The 20,402-nt window shown below is 39.0% G+C and overlaps 1 protein-coding gene across 1 annotated transcript; it reads right to left on the bottom strand.

Annotated features, from left to right (window-relative positions):
• Positions 1-638: 638 nt before the first annotated feature.
• LOC150088780 (uncharacterized) lies at positions 639-18,488 on the bottom strand. Its single transcript, XM_090370321.1, has 3 exons — positions 18,372-18,488; positions 3,345-3,473; positions 639-941 (listed from the first exon to the last, which is right to left on the bottom strand). The coding sequence occupies exons 1-3, from the start codon at positions 18,486-18,488 to the stop codon at positions 639-641; spliced, it is 549 nt and encodes a 182-aa protein (XP_090226447.1).
• Between the last annotated feature and the right edge of the window lie 1,914 nt (positions 18,489-20,402).

Below are 20,402 nucleotides of genomic sequence, written 5' to 3'. Positions count from 1 at the left end.
AACATTATCTGATCAAGGTAGAAATATAAATTTAACTTTCATGTGTAGCGTATAAGAGTGTGCAATTTAAAATACCATTAAATTATTATTATATGATTATGATATTTTCTATGTATGAAAACAAACTACACGCATCAATAACAAAACATCAATAAAAGTTATGGAATTATAGAATCTTTCAATCTAAGGGTTACTCCCACATTACCACAAGTTTTTAGGAAAGTTAGTACAGGCTTTCCTTATTTCCATTTCTCCAAGTTTAATTAGTTAAATTTACACTCGAAAGTTGAGCTTTTGTAGTAAATTAGTGTTCTTAAGAATATCAAAAAATAATAATTTAAAGGTATTTAAAATTGCACACTTATGAACTGTAAACGTTATAAAAAATAAAAGCAAATTTACAAAACTTAATGAAATAATCATTTAACCACCTGCATCAAAACTATATAAATCAAATGTGGTTAGCTTTAACTTTAAAAATTACGCGAATTTTGGGAATTTTTTTTTAAAAGGAAATAATACTTAAGTTACGTAATGTCTAATTTTATTATGAAACACATTTATAAAATTTCAGACGTTGTATTTGCTTCTACATGTCTATTTTGATTTCTAAGTTTTACTTACTTATAGGTGAGATTTTAATAGTGTCTTCGTAGAGGACCGCCATAATGCTGAGGTGGACCATGAACTTGGACGGGATCAGCACGCAGAGCAACATCTGCAGGATCTTGGTTAGCAGTTCCAGGCTCGTTGGTTTTTACATTCGCTCTGAATCCATGGGCATCTGCAACGTAGTCTACTTGACGGTGGATACCGTGTTCATCAGTGTATCCATAGGATCCCTGAACATTCCCATGACCATCGCCAGACTCCTTTCTGTGTTGTTGTCCACCATAGTCACCACGGACATCGTAACCAAAGTCATAGGGGATGGGTTGGGCCTTGAGAAACAAACAAATATTTAACAATGAAAAACTCACCGAACTCTACTCCCCTCTTTTATTTATACTCAGTGATCACTGAATTATGACCACCTAGCTAATACCGTATTGAGCCAATGTTCGTACGGATAACAGCCGCTATTTGCCTAGGCATTGACTCCACTAGATGTCTCAAAACGTCCTTGGGATCTGCAGTCATGTGCCCTCTTTCCAAAGTTTGGAGTAGATGATGGTTGTGTCCATAGCCTCACTTCCCTTTCCAAAACATCTCACAGATATTCGATTGGATTGAGGTCAGGCGAATTTCAAGGCCGATATTTTCACTGTGTTCCTCGAACCACTTGTGCGTAGTGAGGGCCCGATGACACTGCGCATTATCGTCTTGGAAGATCCCGTTTCTGTGCGGGAAAAAATGCAGTATGGTAAGGTGCACATGGTCTCCTAAGAGCTGCTCGTAAACCTCACCAGTGAAACGTTGATCCATGTGCACCAGGAGTCCTAGTTCTTGCAAGCGAAACATGCCCCATATTAAGCAACCACCACCACTTCTCTGGACAGTTGATACCATCCAGGCACGAAGGGATCCTTCGGAGTACTGCACCAGTTATACGGCTCCGGCCAGCACACTCGTTGTCAGCTCTCCAGCGTCCAACCAGCGTGTTGTTGACACCACAGCATTCGCCGTCGACGATGATCAGCGGTCGGGACAGGGTATCTCTTGGAGGTCTGGTGTGGAACCTCGTACGTCTGAGTGCGCAGCTCATCCTCATTTGGGATATTGTTCTTGAATTCTCCAGATGTCAACTGTCGCACAGTGACCTGCTGTTGAATCCGTACAATGCGCTGCATTCTTCGCTCACCACGAACATCCTCATTGCGTAATCCTTTACAGTTCTGTCGGAGGAAGGCGGTTTGACCCGTTCGACACCATTCTTTGTACACCTTAACTGCATTAGGCTGTGAGAAACCGACAAGACGTGCCGTTTCCGATAAGGAAGTACCTGACGCATGAACTCTCACAATCATGTCCTTTTGAAAATCCGTGATATCTCTGTTACGTCCCATAACTGCTATTTTATTTCTTTTACTTGTACGACCAGATGCAAATTACCACTGCTCTAGTGTGGGAAAGTGTTCAACTTATACTGCATGCTATGCAGAACGGATGGGTGGTCACAATTCAGTGATCACTGAGTGCATTTGTCTTTTGTAAAGAACAATGGTTAAAGTTTTTATTATGATGTAAAATCAGTGCAGTAATTTCGTACATTTTTAATTATTCTAAATATCCTTTTTCATTTGATATCAAAATTCTTAAGTCTTTTTTAAGGATAAGTGGAATTTCTGAAACTTGCAAGATACCTTGAACTTATTTAAACATAAATGCTATAAAAAGCGCAATTTATTTTAAAAATGCCAACTTAGGTAATGTATATATTGTCACAGTTCAGGCGTATTCGATTATAAAATGACTTTAAAAACCAATAAACTAATTTAGAATTTATTGGTTTAAAATTTATTTGTTAAACGCATGATTTTTAAAGTATAAAAATCATACGGTTTGCAAGGCGTTTTCTCCCGATTTTATTCTATGATCTAAGCAAAAATAAGTTTAGGTACTTTCCTTATTTTCTCAGCGCAACTTTATTTCAGTCTGTTACATTTTAGGCGCGTAAGCAAATAGCAATTATTCAAGATTAATAAAATCAAGCAAAAAAAAAAAAGATTTTTATGAACGAACCGAAAACATTGTCCGCCATATTGTCCATTCATCCCTCCAATCAGCATAGGGCAACGAACATTATGTCCAGTGCTTCCGCTACAATATACAGTATGTGGATAGACTACTGTATAAAAAAAAAACAAACTAGAATATGGATTTCTAATGGTTTGATTTTAATGGAATTTGGGAAGGCTCGACAAATCGTTCTAAAAGAGCCAATCCACTGGGAGTCGAGTTATTACATGCAGACGGACGGACGGACAAAAAAAATAATAATTGCGTGATTTCTATTATTCCTATTTTAATAAAATTTGAGATGGCTGGACAAATTTTATTAAATAAATAATAAAATAAACAAAAGAGCCAAATAATTTTTATTTATTTGGCTCTTTATTTTTAAGAGCCGAATATAAAATTTAATGAAAATTCGAGGAATAGGACTAAAGTTATTACATGTGTACACCTGGACATAGTTAAGACAATAGGTGCTTTATGCATACATGCTAACCACCTGCAAGTTTAATACTTTTAAGTTCACAATGTTAATCATTTTTAAAATTTTAATTTATCATTATTCAAAAATAAATATTTTTAAGAAAGGCAGATGTCTGTACACTCGTAAGAATACATAAGAATTTCTTAGTACCTAAAATCCAATAATAAAATCTTTTCAAACTTACATAATCATGTCCATATCCTCCTACACCGTTACCTCCACCGTAACCTCCTCCATAGCCTCCACCACCACCATAGCCACGACGATAGTCCACACCCAGGCAGAGGGCAAATAGAGTCGCTAACGTGACTACCTGTAAATAATTTGCTTCAATTAGTTTTAGATGCCTCGAAAACCCTATAAAATGCCTAAGATAAGCAGGAAACTACCTACCTTAAACATTGCTGGTAATTTTACTTGCAGGTCAAGCAGACAGTGGGCGAAGTCCAGCTGACAGTAAGAGCTTATATAGCAGACAGAGTGGGAGAAAGTGTGGTTGCAGGGTCATGGCCCGGTTCGGGTCGACCAACGAACGGGTTCATATCGGGAACGCACTGGGAGGAGCCGTGCCCGTAATTCGAACATTTATGTATGCTGCAGCCTTAGTTGTAACAAAGGAAAGTAGTTCGATTAAATTTTATTTATGATTATTTATTATTTTTTTTAAAAGTTCATAGCCCTAAACTACATCTGGCAGTTTGGAAATGGTATTTAGGACTCTCAGCTCTCATTCACCGTGGGGTTGAGCATTATGGCCAGCTGTTTCCTGTTTGCTTTTGTATTACATCGATAAGAGTATGGTCAGTGTGCATATACCACCAAATATAGCTTTATCATCTCGCCCATGAGATTTAAATAACAAATATTATTTGACTTTAAAACTAAACCGGAAATAGGGAAAAGACTGGCCAGCCCTTAACAAAACTCACTATTTATCACTGTTCCTGGATGACTACGTACATATAGACTGAACTAAACACAATAAATAAATAAACCGGAAATAATGCAAAGAATGGTCAGCCATTAACGAACAATTGATACCTAGATCATAATTAGATCACTAGATATTTAACGAGATCACTAAATCAGAGATATTAATTATCATTAGATATTAACTAGATCATAATTTATTAAATATATTGCATTTTGATCTTTTGTTATCTTCTTTTCATATTCTTACTGCTTGAATATTTAAAATAAACATTTTATTAAATGAAAGTGCCTCGGCTTTATCCTTTTCCTAGTTCTAATAACCAGACGAAAGCATACAATGGACTTTAAAGACTACTTATCCTCCCTCTGTCGGAAATTCCTTGTAAACCTGTTTATTAATGATCACCAATTATTAAGTGCCATTGGCAAAACTACGCCAATAAACAGAATTACATTTCCGAGATTTGAACACACATTTATGTAATTCTGTCTTTTAAAAAATTGTCTAAAGATTTATTTCGAAATGAATACAGTATTATCCTTCAGTAGTTTTATATAAATTTCAGTACATCTACCAGAGCCGTAAAATTTAAGATATTTATCTGGAGAAAAATTAAAAATTTGGGTCCACTACACCCCTACTCCATTAATAAACAATTCCATAAGTGAACAATGAATAAATAATAAAATATTACAAAATGTATGTCTTGCTCATTCATTTTGGGGTATTTAAAAGCTGGTTCTGATGCGCCTGGGGCAAATGCCCTACTTGTCATTTGTTTCACGTAATTGCTGTAAGGGTTCTGTGCAGGTAAGTTTTTGTATGTGTAATGCATTCAAATAATTAAGTAGCAAACGATTAATTTATTTATGCAAATGAATGATTTGCATAAGTAAACAGTCATTAACCTAAACAGTATAAGTTCTCGGTTGCATTGTTTAGGTTAATGACTGTTAAAACAAAGTCTAACGACTGGCTTGCCGTCTCATAGTTTAAATTTGTATCAGATCTAACACTTTTGGAGTGAACGAAAATGCTGGATCAGGTTGAAGTAAATTATGTGCCTCTTTTACAGCTGAACTGGCGACTTCAGTGAAGAAAAAAATGGACACAATTTCGTGCTCCATATTACCCAGAACTGATGAAAGTGTTCCCCTACGACTTCTACCTTCATGGTCACTGCCAGCTTTTTCAAATCCGAATACGAGGGATATCAATATAGACCTAGATAAGTAGGAAGATGCCGTTTTTAATATAAGTTGTTTACATATTCAATAACTAGCATGTGAAATTTCATTCTCGTAGGTGGTTGTACACCAGAGGTGGGGCCCGGAATCTGAGGAAGGACGCTATGGTTGACAAAGTGTGAGTATCGAGCAGTGATCAAGTTCCTGCACTTTCAGGGCAAGAAAGCTCAGGAAATTGACGAAGAAATTAAAGCTGTGTATGGGCAGAATTGATTGTCCATCCTATGACACTCTAAAAATGTGGAAACGGGAGTTCCAGTGCGGTTGTACGAGCGTCTTTGACGAGCCAAGAGAAGGAAGGCCATCAACATCCACAGACAGTGAGACGGTTGCAAAGTTGAGCAGCTGGTGCTGAGTGACGGACGTGTAACAATTAATTTCATCGCAAATACAGTGGGAATTAGTTATGGGTATGCCCACAGCATTTTACATGACCAAAAAAAAAAAAAAAAAAAAAAAACCTATTATATTTAGGCCACCAGAATAATTAAATTCATCTGCCGTGCTGTGTCTTATGTCTGTTAATTGCGTGTGTTCTATGGTCGATTTGTCTGTTTGCTGGACGAAAACTCCCTGCTTGCTGGACGAAAATTCTGGGGAAAAACCTTGCTATCTACGCCTGAGACCGACTAACTCAGCCACGGAGTGAAAAAGCCTATTAAAGTTCCTCACGTCATCGACGATTCGAACCCGGGCCTTTTCCACCCGGTGTGGGGAAGACGGTGACGATACCACTGTGCTACCACCGCACAGACCATTTTACATGACCATCTGCACATGTCTAAAGTCTCCGCACGATGGGTTCCAAGATTGCTGACGCCTTTGCAGAAGCAATGTCGAATACAATGTTCTCGCTAACTGTTCGATTTGTGTAATGCGGATGTTGAGAACTTTTTTGATCGGTTAGTGACAAATGACGAATGCTGGGTGTAACAATATGATCCGGACTAAAGACATGCCAAAGCATTGCGTGGACGCCGCTTTGATTTGTCTCAGGAAGTCATCAATGAAGTAGAATGGAATCGTGGTTTCAGACAAAAAATGCGGACTTCTATGATCAAGGCATTAAACAACTGATCCATAGTTGATAGAAATGTGTTACTATACATGGAGAGTACATAGAAAGGATTAAAGTTCCTGTGGAGTTTCACTTTTCTAGGGCTAGACTAAGGCGCATTTAGGGCTAGAGCCTCAAGCTGCGAACAAATTTAGACTATGTATATAAAGTGCTTAGCATCATAATACACAGCCATTTCTGAATAACCAGAAAATTTTTAAGGTGGCATCGTTTTAGGTTATATCTCATATTGTGAATACCTTCACAACGAGTTGCCATGATATTGCACTACTTCGAATAAGTAACGCTTCACCTAAGGAGAAGACTAGTGTTACTTATTCTCAGATAGGTACCACCACCCAGACAGCACTGTTTAAGGGCTATTTGGCCCTTCGTCAGTGAGTGGGTAGGTACCCAAGTGATTTGCATCACTTGCATCACTTGGGTACCTACCCACTCACTGACGAAGGGCCAAATAGCCCTGAAACAGTGCTGTCTGGGTGGTGGTACCTATCTGAGAATAAGTAACACTAGTCTTCTCCTTAGGTGAAGCGTTACTTATTCGAAGTAGTGCAATATCATGGCAACTCGTTGTGAAGGTATTCACAATATGAGATATAACCTAAAACGATGCCACCTTAAAAATTTTCTGGTTATTCAGAAATGGCTGTGTATTATGATGCTAAGCACTTTATATACATTTTCTAGGGCTATTATTTCTATGTAAGGGTACGCCCTTTTTGATACCCCCTCGTATTTTCTCCGATGGCATCAGTGAAAGCATTGTTGGATAAATTAAATGCTTTACTTCGAATTCCACTCTGAACTCTTGTCGATTATGTAAATATTGTTTTTTTTTTTCTTTTTTTAACTTGTCATTTAGAGTTACTCGAGAACAAACTCGTCCATAAATTGCGTGTGTTGTAGGGTTTTGCCTGTTTTTTTGGAAGAGAAAAAAAAGAACTTGTCATCCTGGTCTGAGACTGACTAACTCAGCGAAAAGCGGTCCATAAAAATTCCTCGCGTTATTGAAAGAATTCGAACGCAGGTCTTTTCCACGCGGTGTGAGCAGGATGGTGATTACTGTGCTACCCACGAGGGCAGTTAAACACTTTGGTAAGTTTGGTTATATGGAATAAGTTGCCAAACTTGCATGTCCAATATCGCGGACTGATATCTTCAATACGGATGGGATTTCCATTTAGGTGAAAGGTCATTGATGTACAAGAGAAAAAGAGCGAGAGAGACACTATAACCCTGAAGCATTCTGGTTGAAGATAATGATCACATATTGATCAGAAATATATGATCAGTATGCAATCGTCACTATATCATGTCCATAAACTGCATGAATACTAGTCTGTTGGCGTGTTTGGTGGAACGAAAAACTTGATTTTCCAGGAGAAACAACAACCGCTGCTCGGCACGGAATAATTCGGCCGTAGTATGGAAGGGTGGGGGGGACTACACGATGTCCTTTGTTTCTGATGTGTCGAACCTTGGTGTTTCTTATAGTTGTGGAGGAAGAATAATAGCTAGCTAGCCCACAGCTAGCTAGCTCACTACGAGGCTATCTTGTGCTGTCAAAAAAGAAACCAAAGTAGGCATCGAATGAGATTCGTTCGCTATTAATAGCAAAATATTTACCAATACTAATACTAACTACTATGAAGATCTTTGGTGGTGGAAATTTAACTGATTTGGATGCAGGCCAGTTTCGGTATACTGTATCCTTGTTTTGAACAACTCAAGGACATTTGTTATAAAACCAAGATTTATTGTCTTCTCGGACAGTGATTACAAGAAATATAATCAAGGTCCTCCTCACACCAGGTGAAAAGTCCCAGGTTTGAATGTTTTCAATGAAGCGAGGAACATTTGTGGGCTTTTTATTTTTTCACTCCGTGGCTGAGTTAGTTGGTCTCAGACCACGATGACAAGCTTTTTTTTTATTTCTCAGAGAAACTTGGCTTTTCCTTAAAGGTTGACAAGGTGAGTTAGTCGGTAGTTCGTGTTCTCCGCCCAGAAAATTGCATATCGACCATAGGACACGCAATGTACAGACATATATGCTGCGCAACATGGCCTAAGTTGCTGATGCGAGTAAAACCCTACAACAACAACAACATAAACGTAAGCCCAAGTGGTTCCACCAGTTCCTTAAATTCTGACAGCACTTCGTTGTCCACTCAGAAGAAAACTTACTTTAAACCCTGAAATCATTTACTTGGATCAAGAGTTGCCTTTGCATGAGGCCAACCAGGCGATCTCTTAGGGTGTCAAGAATGTGAACATACTGTACTTGAGATTTTGGGTAGGAGGAACAATAGAATGGGTTCCTTAGGGCGAGATTCTGGCAGGTAGTCTAGGAACGCTTCTGATTCGGATTAACATTAACTTCCAACTTTTCTCGATATAATAGTATGAAAAATATGACCTCTATCCGATTGTTCCATCTCAGGTGGTTTCCCTAAATCTCTTTAAATCTTAGCAATTGAATCCACTGGTAACAGTGAGATTAACTAATGAGTCTATATAGCTAATTCATTCCTCTCCCAACCAAGCAAACATCCACTTTAGTTGGTAGAGAGAGGAATGCCTTTTCACAATTCATTTCCAAACTCATCGGCATGCGTTTTTAACTTTATTCCATCTAAATCTGGAACAATCCTCCTATCTATGCCTTTCCTGAAAATTCCAAACAATAGAAATTCAAATCCAATCTCATGTCAGCAAGTTTCTTACAATTTCTGAACTGTCAGTATAGTCTCGATGGTGGAATAGTATAGCTCTTCACCTTTCGTTTATGAGGCTAAAAATTCAACTATTAGCAAAAGAATTAGCTAATTCTATATAAATTTAATTTAATAAATACCTTTGCATCATAGTTTCAGTATATATGTCTACTCCACCTATATGGTTAATTATTGAAATGGGGTGGGGGAATTTCCGGATCCTGTTATTTCTCCAATCCCCTCGATCAGCAGGTACAAGCAGTTTACACCAATTAATCTCTGTCCTTTCTGTAATTGACAGAATCAGTTCATGAAAAAGTATGTCATGCAACATTAGCTGTCCCTGTTTCTTTCGGCTTCGTGTTTGTTTTTTAGAACTTATACAAGCAGTATTTCCCACAACCAATACCAGGGAATTACAATTTCCCAAAAAAGTAGTCTGTTTTTCCTTTCTTTACTAACTAGCCAAAGATTATTTTTATGCAAAAACGAAATAATAGCATTATGGGGTAATGAAATCCTCATGTTTGTGAAACTCCCTTACATCCTTAAAAAAATTGGTGTGATGTACCAATAAATCTCGCCTAATGATTGGATCTCTCTTCTTCTAGAACACAATTGGCGGAAAGGTATTAAATACTGGGATTAAATATACCAATTCATTGTGATACTTGACAAAGACGAACGTTATTGTTTGTTTCAGCAAGGTGGGTCGAATTGTCACACATCCCATGAAACAGTAGCAATGCTGAGAGACTTTTTCGATGGTTGTATTATTTCCGAAAAGTTTGTCACCAAGATCCCTAGATTTAATGTCGCTAGATTATTATTTGTATGGCTTGTTGAAAAGCAAATGTTGTAAAAATAATACCTACACATGGAAGGGACTGCAAGTCAGTATATAGAATTAAATCGGGAAACTACACAAACCTCCAAAAAAGTATACAAACATACCTGTTTTCATAGTCCATTGGACCTAGCAGGATAAACAAATGGCTCAGAGCGGTATATAAGGAAGGCAAATGAACCACACAAGTTGGTCTCGGTTTCGGGAGAGATGTTATTATAAGATGTCACATTGTTGGCTTCTTGATTTGGGAAATTACTGACCTGGGCAGCCTGTACCATCCACGGTTGACAGCAGGAAAGGATATTATTAAATGGAAGCTTGATAGTATTACCATAGTTCGGCAACGCACAGAAGACCAAAGAAGATCATCCCATGTGACCAGAGGGTAGTCGGAAGGGTAGTACATCCTGACCCCTTCTAGCCTTAGTTGCTTTGGATCAAATTTTAAATAAGGCTAGAGGGGTCAGTGTGCTCGAGAATAGTCCACATACATGCATGCACAAAAGAAAAGAAACAGCTGGCACAGAGTTCTGATTTGAATCCTGTGGAACACCTACAGGATGAACTGAAATGCTTGGTATGGTACTAACAAACACCTCCCACATTGGTAGCTCAGCTGATTACTCTTCTGCAGGCTATCTGCAATGGCTGAAGGGAGAACCGACTGCTATTAAATTGAGTGACAGTGACGTCAGTACAGAACTGATGCGTGCCCCAATACTTTTTGGACAGTGGTATAGCCGCTCAAACATTATGATGGACATTTTCAACATTTATTATAATTACTTATTATCATTATCATTATAGTTATAATAACTTGATTGAATAATCTGATAGTAAAAGAATTAATGCATTTTAAATTAGTATTATTGGGTTGAGGGAATTTTGAATCGAATGTTTTGTTCAATAAATCATAGAACGGTATCAAAAACTTTATATTGTTTTAAATGAGACGGTCAACGGTCTGAAAGTGCTTCTTTGATCATATACTTAGGTTAAGAAATACAGGGAGTCTCAAAAGTCTTGGAGGAATTCCATTTGGCTGTAACTTTTTTTTCTTTTTACTAAATCATTATACGAGGGGAAGATTAAAAAGTTTTTAACCAATGTAGATCGCAAAGCTTTTCGCGAAACACAATATTGCCAATTTGTGCTGTACTCCTTTTGTGTGTTCATAGAAAATTTCAGGTTTATGACTATATTCTTTTCCTTTACAGAGAGCGTTGAAGTGTGGAAGGCAGTTGCAGAATTTAAGCGTGGACGAGACAGTGTTGAAGTTCCACTCAGCAGTGGGAGGCCTGTTACCTTGTCGACACCTGCAAATGTGTATGTCATTGATGACCTGACCATGCAAGACTGCACAATAACATTCACAATCTACCCATCAGTGAGTTCACGATATTGTGGTGAATGTTTTAGGAATGAATAAGGTTTCTTTGAGGTGGATCCTAAAAAGCACTGAATGCAGATCAGAAGCGGGAAAGAGTGAGCTGTTGTCATGATATTAGGTAGCATTTTGAAACTAATGAAACTCAGATTTGGGGGCGGTGTGTTGGACGAAACATGGGTGCACTAATTCGACTCTGAAACAAAAGAAAAATCGAAACAGTGTAAGCATCCGTCTCCTCCCCCTCCTAAAAAGTTGCGAAGCGGAAATCAGCTGAGAAAGTCATAGCATCAGTCTTTTGTCTGGGATGCAGAAGGAGTGATCATGGTTGATTTCCTGTGACGAGGTGCCACTATCAATTCCGGTGTTATTCTAACCTATTGAGATGTTTTCGCGAGGAAATGAGGCTCAAGAGGGTCGGGAAATTCATCTTGCATCAAGACAATGCACCAGCGCACACAGCGTTTGTGACTCAGGCAACACTGCGTAACCATGGGTTCAAGCTATTACAGCATCCGTCCTACTCATAGGATTTGGCTCCATTGGACTATTTTCTCTTTCCAAATCTCAAAAAGGACTTGAAAGGACAAAAATTCTACAGTGACCATGCTGTGATGGATGCAGTCAACAACTGGTTTGAATTAAAATCTTCTTAATTTGATTTGAATTGGTTAGGAAAGCTAGTGGATCATGCCAAAAAGCGTGTTGACTTAAAGAACTACGTTGAAAAATAAATGGGGTTTCACAACTTTCCAGCATTCCTCCTATGAGAGGCTAGAAACATTTCAACCTTCCATTGTGTATACTGTACATACACTGTCCAGTCAAAACATTATGAACACTCCTATATTTCAGCAATGGATAGTTCCTCCCTGCGTGGCGACACACGTGGCGCGGTGAGAACCAGTAAATGTGATATTGCAAGTTCGTGGCATGTGGTCCATACGAAGTATTTGGTTGACATGGGCAAAGAATGTGATCCGACGGTCTTCGAAAAAAAGGATGATTGTCGAGTACAGGTTTAAGTTGTTGTTCGGTTTTAGGAGCATCGGCAACTAAGGCCTGTTGCTCCGTGTATACTGTCTGTAAATTGCGTGTGTTCTGAGGTCGATTTTCTGTTTGCTGGACGAAAAACCGAGTTTCCAGGAGGAAAAAAAAAACATGCTAACCTCGCCTGAGACCGACTAACCACGTTGTGAAAAAGACCAACAAAAATTCCTCTCATCAACGACAGGATTCGAACTCAGGTCTTTTCCACTCGGTGTGGGAAGGACGGTGATCCTACCAACTGTGCTACCCACGAGGGTACCGGGTGAAGGATCGCAGTATTACGGAAACTGCGAATCTTGTGAATTGTTTGCGGAGTGTTCCATTTAAGTTGTTCCAAGAGTGGACGGATGGTGGACAGAGTAGCAGTCGCCAGGCAATGGCAGGCGCCCATGCCTCAGCGACGGAAAACGGTGGAACAGCTGGCCATAGACTTTAATCAGGGCCGACCAACGGTGTTTCCAAGACTACAATCCAATGAATCCTCTTCCATATGGCCCGCCGGTGTAGGCGCCCGGTCAAGGTACCTGTGCTTATTACCACCCATCACCAGCGACGCCTAAAGTTTGAATCTGAACAGCGCCATTTGGCTATTGATGATTGGAAACAAATTTGTCTTTTCCAATGAATCATATTTCTTGCTATACCATGTGTACGGTAAACGGAGGTTAAAGCAACAAACTGCGAACAGGAATCAATACAATGCCCTGGTCTAACAGAAACAGGCAAGTGGTGGCAATGTTTTGGTATGGGGATGCTTTCCTTAGGAATCTCTTGGAGCCCTCAGACCCCGAGACCGCACTCTGAATGCTAAAAACTACCTACTCATTTGGGGTGATCTGGTTCCTCCCTTCATGGCGCCTGTTTTCCCGGATGGCACAAGTGTTTCCCAGCAGGACAGTGCGCCCTGTCACATTGCCTGTATTGTTCTAGAGTAGCCGGACACAAAAGAAACTTCAAAGTGCTATCTTGGCCACCGAATTCGCCATATATGAATCCCATAGAACATCTCTGGGATTAAGTGGATTGAAAAATCCAGCGTTTGGATCCTCCACAACCTTTCACAGATCCATGGATGCATTATTGGAGACCTGGTACAAGGTACCTCCTGTAACCTTCAGAGGCCTTCTAGAGTCCATGCCTGGCGGTATTGGCAGCAAATACCGCCAGGCATGGACTCTAGAAGGCATCTTTATCTTAACCTTGGTATCCAAAGGTTAAGATAAATGTTATCTTAACCTTTGGATACCAGTGTATTTAATTTAAATAATGCACATTCGTTTGACTGTTATACTCAGGTTGTGCACATTGAGTTTCTTCTAAGGATCGAATGGTATGATCCTAATTATTAATCTGTATGAACAGAAAAATTTGACACACTATGGGCATTTCAAAGTGAATACCCTTATATCCATAGAATCCACAACTTCTTTTACGTACTAAACACGCCAAATTATTTTTGAAATCGCTTACTGAAAAACATCGACTGCATTTTTATGAATTTATACATCGTTAGTGAAAAGGAAACATGATCTACACAAAATTTATGTCAAATCGAAGATCCAATTGATTATGAACTTTTTTCGCCTTCCGAAGGGTTGTAAACTTCTAATCCATTCATTTCATGCAACTTATATGAACTCAATTCCATCCAATCTACTGCAAGGTGACAATCTTAGACCTTTCTGGAATTTTGATAAAAAATATTAGTTACATCCCGAATATCTACATTGTTTTATCAAACTGTTCTACAACAGCTGACGATGCAAAGAGACAACCTGACTTATTGGCAGACTACTTTAAAACTAGTTCTCTCTCTCTAAATTATCACTCAAAAATGAATGATGGTTATCCTAGTCTCTGGAAATATATTAACTCCATGCTGATATCTCAGAGCATGACATAAAAACAGCAATGAGAGCTCACTCTTCACTCTTCTCATGGCCCGATGGCATTACTCATTCATTTGTTAAGGAATGTCAAGATATGCTCCTGAAACCTCTTTAATTGCTCTACAAATGGTTAGAAAATGTGGGAAATTTCCTGATCCTTTCAAAAAAAAAAAAAAAGATAAAAAAAGGTTATAACTGTCCTCAAAAAAAAGGTGATCCCATCGACACAGACCGATTTCTGTTTTAAGAGCCTATGACAAAATATTTGAAAAAATAATACATGGTAAATTATATAGCCACCTTAAACCAGTCATTTGTACTGAACAGCAGGATTCGTTCGTGGTTATTTTGGAAATTATTTCGGCATCTGCTTGAATTGAAAAATCAATGCAAGCAGATGTCATTTATGCTAACTTTTCCAACGCCTTTGAGTTCGTGAATCATAATCTACTTGTATATAAATTAGGATCATATGGTGCTGAGGGATGTTTAATGTCTTGGATTGAAAGTTTCTTCAGACTACATCACAATGACAGTTAAAAATCAACTATTACGTCCATACATGTTGCATTCGGGGTCCCACAGGGATCTAATCTGGATCCTTTATTTTTTTTGCAGTTTATATGAATGACATTCCATCAGTATGTATTAATGAGAAAGTTAAATGTATGATCTATGCCGATGACATAAAACTCTTTTCAACAGTAGTTAATAATGAAGACTCGGCCCATCTACAAGCGATCAAAAATAACCTTACTAAATGGTGTAAACAGTGGTTGTTTATCTTAATTCCTTGAAAATTCCATGTCATTTCCTATGCCAATAGGCACAATAGGAAATGACAAGGAAGTCTAAAAACTCTTGAAGACTTTTACGGAATAATCCAGTGGGTCATTCCATAAACATATCTGCAACATTACCAACTCAGCATACAGAATGACAGGTTTTATTAGACAGCAGGGGTCCAAATTTACATCAGTTAAAGCATTAGTAGCGCTCTGTTCATCATTGGTATCACCCATCCCAGATCATGTATCAGCTGTCTGGAATCCACATTCCTGAACTCTCGTGGAAGTTGTCCAAAAGCCTCAACGGAGATTAATCAAATATCTCTGTTACAGGAACAAGATCACTTAGCTACTATTGTATCAGAACATCCGCAGTTTAAGGAATAAAATTGAAACCATGGACAAAATTTTGTTATCGAAAGAGTTTGATATGCTTTGCCTCACGGAGACCTGGTTAGAACCGAGTGAACATTACATTGCAGCTACGAGTCCAAGTGGCTATGGCTCTGTACTCACATCCAGAAATAAAAGGAGGGGAGGAGGAACGTCACTATTCTACAATCCAGCCATCCTCACCCTTGAGAACAGCATCTCCAGTAACTCAAATGATTACGAGGCGCTCTACGCATTGCTGAAAATGAGTTCTATTTCCACTGAAGTCTTTGTCATTTACATACCTCCCAATCCTACACCAGAAACAATGCAAGAGGTGACCAACTGGATTCTTCACCACCTTCACACCTCACCAATAAAAACTGTTTGTGGAGATTTAAATTTCCTGCCTTGTTTGGAACACATGAAAAAATTACTCCTTTCATAGCTTGGCGTGGCTGGCCTTACTATAAAAAACGAAGTTTGTTTGTGCCCCACCCCACAAGGGGTACAAACCAACTGGATTTGATTTTCACTTCTATTGCCTGTACACTCGAGACTCTTCAAGATGGTTACTTTAACTCTCACCATGACCTAATCTTAATGCAACTAGAACCACCAGTCCCAAGTTACAAGAGAAAAGGACAAATGATATGAAGAACAATCTATAGTTTAAAATATCTGGATGTTTCCAGATGCATTACAGCAGCATCTCTCATCCCATGGCATGTCCTTAAATCCTGTGATACCCTACTAGCAGTCGACCTGTTAACTCAATGTATTATTACGGTATCTCAATACACTGCCTCAAAGACAGTCATTATCACTCTCCACTCTAAAGCATGGTGGACCCCATATCTAAACCCCAGCTTTCAACTAAATCAGCAACTCCATAAGCAGTGGAAGCAGTCTGGTTAAATTAATGACAGAAGGGCCTTTTCAAGAACAAGAGCAATTTTCAACCGCCAAAATTCCCAGGCCATCAAGACCTATTTTGATCGTTTGTAGAAATAGGTAAGATACCATACTTTGAACAAACTACTAGTTTCCCAGAGCAACTCGACCCCTAAAAGGTGGATTGACTTCATAACCAGATTTGAAGACGTCGCAGGATCCAGCAGTAACCTCGACCACATATTCAATCATGACAAACAGAACTCTCTGACACTATCACCATATCAAAGAACCAAATCCTGACAGCCTTGAATTCAACCCAGTCCTCTACAGCTGTGGGTGCTGATGGAATACTGCAGTTCACTGAGATACCGGACCATATATCTTCCAGCCCCTTGTTAGTATAGCGTCTTATGTAAAGAGGCTCCCAAACGCTAGTTCAACTCCCCCGTGGTACACTGTGATGTTACCAAAAACTCTGCAGAAAGGCCAGAAATGTGTGTAATGCTATGGTTGTGCCGTGTATGTGTTAGTTATGTTGTTTAGTTGTTTCTGGCCCTTTACTATCAGGAAGCAACAAACACCAGGGTGGTGCGTCCTGAAACCCGCCTACGCCGTGAGGAGGCGGTCCACAACTGAGCGCGAACCGCGTTAGCATCTTCAATGCAGTGCTGACCAGCCGCATCTTCCCCCATCAATGGAATAAGAACGCCATCATTGGAAAAGCACTTCAGACTCATCTCCAATTCCTCATGTCTCCTGAAACTACTAGAAAGAGCTCTGCTTCCAACTCTAATAACTCACATACTTCCAGATGCCCCATCACAAATTCATTCTTCATTACCAAATAGGTCCACCATTACCAATCTCCTTGCCACCACCCACAGCATTTTTACAGCATTTGAGAGAAAAGAAGAACCCCTCATAACATACCTCGACATCAAAGCAACTTTTAATGCCATCAAGGCACCTGCCCTCCTACAACTGCTTGAAGGCCACTACTCTATAGGCGGGGATTTATTGCACTTCCTCTCATCACTCCTTCTCAACCGTACTATCATACTCCATCATTCAAAAAAAAAACCTATATCAAGAAAATACCTACAGGAGTACCACAAGAGGGAGTCCTCTCTGGTCTCATCTTTACTGCCATCATATCCCCTTTCATAAGCCAGAGACCAGATGTATTGTCCTACGCGGATGATTTAAACATATTGACCACCATCCAAACACAGATCCCTCTAGGATCACAGAGGAAATTAACAGTGTCCTCCTCGCACTAGCGGGCTACCTTAAACAATTTGGTCTTAACATTAACCCAGAGACGTCTAAGTGGTGCATGCTCTACTCCCTGAAGAAAGAAACAACAATAATCTCGCCCAACATCAGCGATGTTTCCATCCCGACTGTCCCATATCATCTTGATTTGGGGATTGTCTTTCATACAAAACTCAGATTCAACAAGCACATTGACAAACTCATCAGTCGTGCGGCGCACCTTAAATGGAGAGCAAAACAACACCTGCATTACGTCTCAGACAGGGTTACAGTAACAAAATATGTCAGGACCATTATATACTCCCCACTACTTCATGCAGCTGAAATATGGGCGTCAGCAGCACCTACGATCAGAAAACCCATCTGGGCAGCGGAATATTGGCTCCTCAAATGGGTAACCTAGAAACTACCCCATGTTCATACAACTGAAATGGCCCAGGCCTTGAGAATCCCCAAGCTGCCCTCTCTCATTAACGAAAAAAGACTGATAATCACAGTAAAGACGTTGACCGATCTGATCACATCTCCTTCATTCTGGGATCTCTGTGGCTAGAGGATTCCACCTGCTCAGAGCCATCCCAACTATTTGTTGTCTTCATTCACGCCTCCACCTATCAGATCGTTTCGTACCATACCAGATGCTCGGACGAATCCAGGATATCGACGCCGACCTTAAGAAATTTGCCGTCAACCGACAATATAGACTTGGGACACTCAGCCCAACACCCACCATGGACCGCGAACTTTCAGCTGCATCTGACAATCGCCAAACCCCGTAACTAATAGAGGGAATGGCGACCACAGCGGACGTAGCGCCACCAACTCTTGACAAAGCGTTGCAACTCATTGCAACCGTCTAGACGGAAGTGAAACTGCCCCGGTTGGAGACCCCTGTGAATTAATTAGTGAGCATAACGGGAAACGAGCCCGATAGTGCTCTTGCTGCTCTCTCCCATGAACTGTGAGGACAACAGTCACTACTGTAAATTGTATATGTATTTGTCATTTCGTTTTATTCCTATATCATTTAATGTCATCTTGTTTTTGTTCTTTAATGTCTTATGGTATTTAATGTTTTTGCACAACATCAGTGGAGTTTCCATCCCGACTGTGCCATATCATCTAGTTTTGGGGGTTGTCACACAAAACTCAGATTCAACAAGACCTGGCCTTTTGGCCTGTGAGGCAAAGTTGCAATACTTAACCTTGTAACCAGTTACAATCAAATGTTGCAATAAAGATTCTCTTTCTGCTTAGACTGTTAACAGCTGTATCTGTATACAGTATATATAAATAGTTCAGGTGGCTGATTAGTAGGGTTTACTTGTACAAAACCTTGTAAAAAACATAAATGCTAAAATATATATTTAATAAATAAATCAAAACAACTTAAAATTACTCCATGCAACACAAAAGACAACTTTATTCATTATAAAATTTTAGGCTTCAGCGAAAAACACAGATAAATTTATAATCTGACTTGTTATTAAACAATATTTTTAGGAAATGATCTTGGAAAAGTGAAATGTAATGAATCATAAAATAAGCATTCAAATACAGATAAACATCGATTTTCCGACGCCATTTAACTGGATTCGAACTTTCCGAAAAGTGTCCTCGGAAATAGGAGTGGTTGTCAGGAAAACAATTGTGTTGCAACTAAAAATAGTTACAGGATTAAGTTGAGATATTCTCTTTCTGGCTAGAGGATGACCAGAAGTTTACAGTCTAGTAAAATGATGGCCCAGAAATTGAGAAATAAATGAATAAATTATTTAAAAAAATTAAGTAAAGCATTGGGTACTCTCTGACCTCACTTCCATGCGGCCCTTATCTCAAAACAGACTTTTTAAAATGTGGTAAAAGTATCAGAAAAACTCTTATACAGTTTTGACTTTTAAATTTTAAAATCAAAGAAGCTTTGGGTTTTCAAGGAGTACTTGGACAACACCCAGTAGTTTATTATTGCTCTAAAAATGTTTAATTCACACAAGACATCGCCATTGATTGGCTTCAACACTGTTTTAATCGGGGAAAATATAGTCGTTTTTTGACTCATCGTCTCTAATGGTATTTCGACCTCCAAATTTCATGAAAGGCACTCTTTTTGTTGAACTAGTTGGCTCGAACTCCTTCTGCAGTGCCTCCATATTGGCGTATCTCGGTGACCAACCTTTTTCTAAGTCCTAAGTTTTACCCCAGACTTGACAATGTTCATTTTCATGATGTGTATAGTTGTTCCAACCGGATGGGAAAATTAGGTGCATTGTTTTATCTGTCAGTATTTCTATAATCCAACCCATTGATTAAAGCATCATCATGGCCTGCTATCTCTACAAGACATCATTGGATTTCATGAAATTTGTGGAACCAATATTAAATTTTCGGGCTTTCCCATAATTCGGATCTGTATTCCTGAAAAATTGAGATTTTACTGTACTGAATTTTTATGATTTAAATATACCCTGCTGATTAAAATAATATTGACAAATCTATCCAAAACTGGGCAAACCATCTCACTTTACATTCAAAGCAGTCAGATCGATTTACGTGATTTATTTCCAATTTATATATTTTTTTTACCAGCAAATCGATTACAGTTCCACACCAAAAACAGTTCTGGCCTAAAATAAAAAGTTATAACCTTTTGAATGATTTCACTTAATAAAATATCTGTTTGCTAATGAAATTTAAAGCGAATAGAAATAACTATTTGCAATAAATATCCACGTACATGAAGATATATCCAAAACAACCTTAC

Source organism: Mastigoproctus giganteus, chromosome 3, assembly GCF_048544385.1.
Source record: "Mastigoproctus giganteus isolate SK-2022 chromosome 3, ASM4854438v1, whole genome shotgun sequence".
NCBI classification, from domain to species: domain Eukaryota; kingdom Metazoa; phylum Arthropoda; class Arachnida; order Uropygi; family Thelyphonidae; genus Mastigoproctus; species Mastigoproctus giganteus.
This window is presented reverse-complemented; position numbering and strand designations above follow the sequence as displayed.

What these genes read in the sequence shown, in the direction of transcription:
- LOC150088780 (XM_090370321.1), bottom strand. Translation starts at nt 18,488, where the DNA reads ATGAGTTGCAACGCTTTGTCAAGAGTTGGTGGCGCTACGTCCGCTGTG. An exon ending in CTGAAAGTTCGCGGTCCATG is followed by an intron (nt 3,474 to 18,371) that starts GTGGGTGTTGGG and finishes AATTATTTACAG; the next exon opens with GTAGTCACGTTAGCGACTCT. An exon ending in GAGGATATGGACATGATTAT is followed by an intron (nt 942 to 3,344) that starts GTAAGTTTGAAA and finishes TTGTTTCTCAAG; the next exon opens with GCCCAACCCATCCCCTATGA.